The 8544-nt window shown below is 45.8% G+C and overlaps 1 protein-coding gene across 1 annotated transcript; it reads left to right on the top strand.

Moving 5' to 3' along the window:
• Positions 1-5027: 5027 nt before the first annotated feature.
• On the top strand, positions 5028-7734 carry LOC147465322 (uncharacterized). The gene is made up of 2 exons (XM_086519375.1): positions 5028-5653; positions 6216-7734. The coding sequence occupies exon 2, from the start codon at positions 6447-6449 to the stop codon at positions 7281-7283; it is 837 nt and encodes a 278-aa protein (XP_086375501.1). The 5' UTR covers positions 5028-5653; positions 6216-6446; the 3' UTR covers positions 7284-7734.
• Positions 7735-8544: the final 810 nt, after the last annotated feature.

The raw sequence follows: 8544 nt of genomic DNA on the forward strand, positions 1-8544 counted from the left end.
GAATTTTGTGCTTCATCAAAAGACAGAGGCTCCTCAACATCATGTAAGCTAGACACAGCCAAAGCATAACAATCTGATGCATAAGATGCATGGCGAGAGCCTGAACGAGTACGACTAGACAAAGGTGCATCCAATTTACTGTCACGCAAAGTGTGCACCAGCCATTTTGGCATACCTCTAGCCTGCTCATTTTCAGCCCTTTCCTCATCAAGTACATCATGTACATCTGCATCAGTAATAGGCTGATCTAAAACATTTTCAGAAACCCCCATAGGCTGTACATTTGCCTCATTGGAACTTACATTCGTATTTCCACCACTGAAAAGAGGCAACAAAGTGTCATAAATGTCCTGTGAGCTTACATTACTGTCTCTAGTACATGACAGCAAGGGCTGAACAGAATCTTCCACAAACACTACATCCCGAGAAACCAGAATACGTTTTGTTTGCGGATGATACAACCTGTAACCTTTGCTTTCAGCACTATAACCAACAAAAATACATTTGACAGCCTTATCATCCAATTTTCTGCGCTGCACTTGTGGCACCAAAGCATATGCCAACAGCCAAAAACACGCATGTGCTCAATAGAAGGTTTTCTATCATGCCATGCTTCATATGGAGTAATAGACTGCAAAGCTTTCGTAGGACACCTGTTAAGTACATAAGTGGCACACATGATGGCCTCAAGCCAAAAAGAATGCGGCAAAGCTTGACTTTTGACCATACATCGTGCCATTTCCGTCAGTGACCTGTTTTCCTCTCAGCAACACCATTTTGCTGAGGTGTATAAGGCACTGTACATTGGTGTTTTATCCCACGACTAGCCAGAAATGCATTAAATTCATGAGACATATACTCCCCCCCTCGATCGGAACGGAGGGTGCCCATAGTACATTTCGAGACATTTTCAGCCATAGCCAGAAATTGTTTGAAGCACATAAAAACTTCGGACTTCGCTTTAAGCGGAAATACCCATGCATGCCTGGAGTAATCATCAATGAAAGTCACGAAGTACAGGTAATTGCCCAAGGACGGAGTTTGCATGGGCCCACAAACATCACTATGCACAAGCTGCAACCTGCATGTGGCCCTAACTGAACCATCCTTTGGAAATTTAGAACGCTGCATTCTTACCCAAAATACAGCCTTCACAAACATGTTTGACAGGTGCTTCAAGAGGCGGCAAAGAAGCAACCATATCAGATTTCTGCAAACGCAGCAAACTGGCAAAATTCAGATGACCAAAACGTGCATGCCAAAGTTTTGCATCTGAAATAGCCCTTGAATCTGCAACAGCATTTGCAAAATTTTGTCCACACTTGTCATACAAAGTGAGCTTATACAGCCCACGGCACAAAAGGCCAGATGCAACAATTTCATCACCAAAACTGAGATCATGAACTGTACATCTGTCATCCACAAATTTGACTACAAGTCCAAGTCTAGCAAGTGCGGATACACAAGAGATTCTTCTTGATCCCAGGTACATAAAGTGCATCAACAAGTGTGAAGGAACTGCCATTAGCAGCAGTAAGCACAATCTTTCCAACTCCCTGAACTGGATAAGAGGCGTTGTTGGCACAAGTGACTGAATTCCCATGAGGGACAGACTCGAGAGAGGTAAACAATTCACGATGTGAGGTAATGTGCTTTGTAGCACCACTGTCGAAATACCACACATGTGAATCTGCAGCAACTGACAAGCATGCATCATGGACAGCAGGATTGTAAGTGCACTCTGCGCTAAAAGCCCATTCTGCATCAACATCAGCATCACAGTCTCCTTTCACAGAAGACTCAACAATGGCTGCATTTGTAGTGGAACCAGCATTTGCAGTGGAACCACCCTCTTTCTTCTTAGCCTCTTTGGCCTTCAACTTAGGACACGACTTGATCAAGTGATCATTGGCTTTACAATAATGGCAACGCATCTTCTTTTTGCCCTTATCACCAGAATTGCCAGACGAAGTGCTGCCAGCAGAAGCATTAGGAACAGAATTTTTCCACTCGCACCAAAACCATAAGAAGTGGCTGCATTGTTGTTACCACCCTTTCTTTGAGAAGCAATAAAAGCCTGTTCAATTGCACGCTGTCTAGTCCTGTTTTTTCTGGAAAGTGACTCTTGCAACAGCAATGTGCATAATGCATCAAACTTGACAACTTCAGGATTTCCTTGGGTCATAAGTCTCCAAGTACTAGCAAAAGTCTGGTAGGAATCTCGTAAGGCATCAAGAACAGTCTGCACAAGGAAACTATCTGAAATGACTTCACCTGTAGAAATAAGCTGCTCATTGATATCCTTGACACTAGCAAGGAAAGTGTCCATATCATCTTCCTCGTGCATAATCTTCGACTCCAGCTCTTTACGCAGCAAAGCAATTTTAGCCTCATTGCGGCTTGTATAAAGACCTGCTAAAATATCCCAAGCCTGTTTTGCAGATTTTGCTGAACGAATGTGAGGAACAATGGTGCGTTTCACAGACAACGCAATCAATGCATGAGTCTGCGCATCCTTAACATCCCAATGAGCTTGTTCTACCGTAGGCAAAACAACTCTAACAGCTGCAATCCTTGCAGCAAGACTTGCAACATCCTCAACATCGCCTACATCCTCAAAACTAGGACGTACATCAATGCCCTGCACAATGTTCCAGACACCCTTTGACACAAGAACATGTTGCATCATATAAGCCCACATAAGATAGTTGTCCCCATCCAACCTGTCCTCAGCAGCAAATATCTTGAACACATCTGTGTTGTTGTTGTCAGCCATGGTAAATGCTGCACCTGATGTGAAAATTGCCCGAAAATAGGAGAAACGGAGCGAGAGCAACCTGTGCTATATAGCACAAACCGTAGAAGACTATAAGGCACCTGTTATGCAGAAAACGGCACTGACAGAAATTCTGCACAAAATGACGAAATAGCCTGTGCAGTACTGCCTATAGTGGAAACGGAGGCCGAAATGAGCCCAAATCGAAAATCTGAGCAGACCTAGCTCTTTGAGCTATCCCAAAAATTTTGTCGACCTGCGAATGCTCACCAAAGCTCACTGAAATCGGAGAAAGTGAGCAGGCGTGTGGTGGAGCAGCTGGCGACTAAGCCCGGGAGGACGTGACCTGCTCTGATACCAATTGTTGGAATTAAGGTTGCAGAGAAACACACACAGCTTGGAGAAAACGAAGGAAGCTCAAGGCACACAATAGAGAGTGTGTTACTTAGTGTGCAATGGAAAGATAGATAGCCCTAGAGTGATGGGCGTATATACAATGCACGGGGGAAAAAACCTCCTAAAGAGGGAAAAAATGCCCCGACGGTCCTAGTATGTTCACACACATCACTACCACATGTATATGGTAACAGATGCACTCAAGTGTCCAAGGGCAAGAGCCCTAGCAACATGAACACCACGTGAGCACAAGGTGTCCCTCTAGAGTGTGACCCAATGGGGCATTTGAACCCACAAGCCGTAGGTTGAGAGGCCAAAACCTTACAGTTAGACCAACTCTTTGGGGACAACAATATTCATGTTAACCTCCAATATTTGAAAATAATTAATTGGCAAAGGCGATATGAGGTATACGATGTGTATGCTCAAAGCCTTGATATCAATAAGATTAGTCAAAGAGTAGGTTTGGTAACATATTCTAAGGCTAGAGCCGACGAGGGGAAAAGAGCCTCCAACAGGCTTGCTATCAATGGGGGTAGGAAGCAAGTTTCTCCCTCGCCAGAGTATAAAATATTTTCATGCCATGTCATTTATTGCATGTCCCCGTGTTAGTCACGCCACCCGGAGGTGAAGTTAAGGAATCAAAGGAGAATCATTCCCACACAATGATGCACTTGAGGACAAGGGTCGTACCCTTTTCATTCCAATAGAAAATGGATATGCCTTGGTAGTCCAAGATTCTCAACCGGTAGGAAAAGGCCCACATCCGATAGAATTGCCATGCCCAAGGCGAGCAAGGCAGAAAAAGGCCCCCATCCAAGAGATGTCCGAAAGGACTACCATGCCAATGCCGAAGCTTTAAGGTGGGCGTCAACTCAAAGTAGGTTTTGATACAACATTGTTATTAGGGTGGATTCGCACGAGCGGTGTTCTACCCCTACCGTGCATCAACAAAAATGTTTAGGAGTTGTTAACACAGTGGACTCTCTTCTGGTTGCCTTGCGGAGGGCGGGGGTAGAACACGGGGTTTTGCAACTCTGTCGAAATCAACAGAGTTGAGAAGGGTGGTTTCGTTTGGTGACATATGCAGGCTGGGGTTCAATCCTAGCCGTGCAAACACGCCCTTAACTTGGATTCACATCGCATGGCCGTAGAGGTGACTTTTTCTTGCGAGCCAATCAGAACCTCTCTCTCTCTCGCTGTCCTGTTCACATAAGGCAGCGGAAACTGTTGATCGGGCAGCCACATCAAGGAAGAGATTCCCTTTTTCTCTTCCGCCTTGCCATGTTTTGCTTTCGATCCCCCCCTCCCCCCTTCCCCTCGTGAGCACTTCCACCTTGACGCTTTTCTTCTCCAACCAATGGAGCATTACCATGCAAGCAAAGGGACCCCCTATGGCTATCACCTTGTGTGAACACTAGGGCGGCGAAAGAGCTCAGCACCCTGTGTTCTGCTTGGACGTGCTTTTCTTCCACCTCTGGAGTCTGAAGCCAGCCTTACATTGTATTTGTAGACTTAACATGAGGAGCACGATCCACCACTAATCCTTGATGGCAACAGACATGGGGTGTTTACTAATATCCACGTGGTTACCGTCTCCCTTGTTTTGAATGCGGTTGTAAGAAAGTGCTTGTTTGTCACTACTCCCATGTAGAGATTACACAAGTGCAAAGTCTTTATATCTACTAGATTAGGTGCGCAAATCTCTCTCTCTCTCTCTCTCTCTCTCTCCGTGCAAATATGAATAGTGGAGGGCCACTAGAGGCGCTCTCTCTCTCCCTCTCCCATTAGAGTGTGTGCGTGCGTATAGTGGTGGCACTGGGAGTTGAAGTGCAGGAGCGCCCATCATCTCCACTAGAGGAGGTGCTATCATGATGATGAAGGCGGAGCGAGTACAAGGCTGAGTATACAGTTACCATTGTCCCCCTCATTGTCGACATATCCATCACGCGTGCTCTCCACTCTCTCTCTCTCTCAAACACACAGAGCTATTGCGTACGACGTACACCTCTGAGGCACCTCTCTCTCTCTCTCTCTCGTCTTTTACTAGGAAAGCTTTACCTGCCCTCTTTCTCTCTTTCTCTTACTGCGCGCGCACAGCTCGGTGCAGCTATGATATCGCCTGGCAAGTGATGATTGACCCGTCTGTTGTAGTTACTGCCCAGCTCTTGTTGCTGCTGCTGCTTGCTTATGAAATCAAGGACATCAGCTAGTTGGGCACCTAGCCAACCTCTGCATCAGCAGCCCATCACACGCTGCTGCTGCTGCTGCTGCCTCTGTTACCGATGCCGCAGGCCCTCTATTTCTTAATCACTGCCCCCCGCCCTCATTCATAAACATAGACAATTCGCCTCCCTGCAACTCACTCTCTCTCTCTCTCTCTCTCTCCAGTCCTGATCTACATGTGCCGTCAACAAATGTTTGCGCCTCTCTGATATGAATGCTGCAGGAGTGAACTCTTCACACAAATGGCAAGTTTATGTAAGTTATCCCACTTTCAAGAGAGTAGACAGTGTGTGTGTGTGTGTGTGTGTGTGTGTGCACGCGTGCGCTTTCGCTTGTGCGATGCTGTTGCTTAAAATCATGTAATTGAGTGTGTGTGTGTGTGTGTGTGTGTGTGTGTGTGTATGCGTGTGCGTGTGCGTGTGCGTGTGCGTGTGCGTGTGCGTGTGCGTGCTCTCGTGCAGCTGTTGTTTGAAATCCTGTAATTGAGTGCACTCGCCAGTCCAACTAGTACTCAAAATACGCCCAATATACAGCCTTCAACACAGCCCAATTGTTATACACTTTATCTAAACTCTCAAATCTGCACAAGAAACTGAGAGAGAGAGAGAGAGAGAGAGAGAGACAGACTTGGGAACCGATGTTCGAACGATAACACACAGTAAATTTGCTACAAATAAATACCTAGCCAATGCATGCATACACAAATGTTTTACGTTGATGAATCTGTGATCAACCTGCATGTGCGTGCATGCGCTCAACACAATGTTTGTGGAAAACACTGAGTTGTCATGAACCTCACCCATACATTGATATGCAGAAATCAAGCAGCTTGTAGGCCGGGCTAAGGTTTCAAGGCTACCGTAAAACGTTAGCAAACATCAACCACTCTGCATCCACCAAATGTTCTAGATGGATCATTGATTCATGGTTGCAGCAGCAGCAGAAATACATCTAAGCTACCTTATCAAGTGTAGAGGAGGTTCTTTATCAGCTCAATCCACAGGCTACTTCTATGTGAGATTTTCTCAGGCAATTGAAGTAGCACTCTATGGCAGCAGAGGCAAAGAGGGCGGTGAGGCCCCATCCTCAACAGATGGTCAAGTGCCCACGCTGCAATTCCTCCGAAACCAAATTTTGCTACTACAACAACTACAGCACTACGCAACCTCGCTACTTTTGCAAGAATTGCAAGAGGTATTGGACAGACGGGGGCACTCTACGTAATGTGCCAGTAGGGGGTGGTCTACGGAAGAACAAGCGATCTAAGACCAAACTTGCGGCTTCGTCGGCTTCACCTCCACCGACATTATCGGCACATCAGCAAAAGCCCTCTTCATCAGCACCTGGCAGCATCAATGTTAGTGGAGTAAACCACAGTACTATAGCTAGTCATGTAGGCTTACCCAATCCAACCCCTGATACTAATCATGGATTGCCTCATACGCCTGGTTATCTTGTCTTTAACCCAAGAAACTATGAGACAGATAATCAGCCTACACCCATCACAGGCCAGCTGCCTCTATATCAACAAGAGGTTAACTACAATCATCATATTGTTCCTCCTCCACCCTTACATATGCTAGCAGGAGGTCTAAAGCAGACACATGAGCCTACTTTAGGTGGAACCCCTTATTTTTCTCCATATCCATGGCACCCAAAAGACCACGAAAGGGCTCTTTCGGAGAGCATGCAACCTGGAGGATTCCACCATAGCTCTGAAAGCGGTAGCGCCAATTACACCATGAATAACCTCGTTAATGTCAATGACTGGCAGCAGATCTCTGAAAATTTATTCGGAACTGGCGGAGAGGGCAACTATGTGTTTATGCAGCCTCCTCCTCAGTCCACTCATTGGGCTGATTTTGATGCAGGGACCAGGTTATAAAAGTTGCAATGAGCCCACTAATTAATGGTGAGAGAGGATTGATTGAAGATGGAGTTTGAAGTGAATGCAAAACCAGCTGTCAATATTGTCAAACATGCACAGTAGAAAACATGCATGATTTAGAGTTCAATTTGCCAAACATTTTGTAGATGATGAGGAATCAATCCTCACCTCCTCTCCCCAAACTCTCACTTTCTGATGTCTAAGATGACCCAATTGGTATTTGTGTGCGCACGTGCTTTTAGTGCAGGGTGCCCAGCCTTATTGGTTATCTAAGCCATCGCCAATAAAATACATGGGGAGTAAGCCCTCTCAAACTCTCGGTGGCTATAAGAATGTCAACTGCACAGGTTTGTCCTCATACATTAAGTTTGTAACAAGCCATTTTAAGAGAGGCTTGCAAGAATAAAGTTTTAACAAAGGTTAATGAGAGTCCAATTCTGTTCTTGTTCGGTGGCTGTCGGCTTGACTATTGCCCTTTTCAGCTGGGACTAAGGGTTCCAAAATTTCAATTCACTCAGTAAATGGAATGGAGCTTCTACTGCCATGTGCTAAATGGCACCAATATAGAGATAATTACCCTCCACATTTACCTCCATCAAGGTCAGGGGTCGGGGAGGCAGCCCCTCCCAGCCGTCCATCAACTGTACTTTCTGAGCAGGAATACTTCCCCTACACAGTCAGATGCTCGCCACATCAGCGCACCAAAAATATAAACCTCTAGCCAATCATTGGCTCTGAAAGCAGTGCAGCCAATCGGACAGGCTTGGACAGCCTTGGAGACTGAGTGGAATCTCACCCTAAGAGACTGAGCAAATGCCAGATGGCGCCTCAAGAATGGCGCCCCTGACCTTGACGGCTGGGAATTAGTGTCCTTTCCTGTAATCAAGGCTCCCGCCCCCGCCGGTTGCCATGATTACTGGGAAAGGACATGGGAAAGGACACTAAGGGTCCTTTCTCTACACCTTCTAGACCCCTAGGATCGGAGAATTGACCTTATTCCTAATAGTACAAAAGGAGGCCTTGCTAAGAAGAGTCATTGAGTCATTCTTTTGATGAAATTGATGAAATCAATGATGCAGAAATTTCACGGTTAATTACTCATATATATATGAATGTGTTACATGTTTCCAATTTTATAAAACTTTTCAGAAAATCTCTTGACACCAAGCATGAAATGCCTGTTTTAAAGGGCATGGAATGCACCTAGCAGGTGGCCAGCCCTACAACTAGGGGCGCTAAACAAACACACACACACACA

Source organism: Adiantum capillus-veneris, chromosome 1 (genome assembly GCF_014529385.1).
Source record: "Adiantum capillus-veneris isolate H3 chromosome 1, ASM1452938v2, whole genome shotgun sequence".
NCBI lineage: Eukaryota > Viridiplantae > Streptophyta > Polypodiopsida > Polypodiales > Pteridaceae > Adiantum > Adiantum capillus-veneris.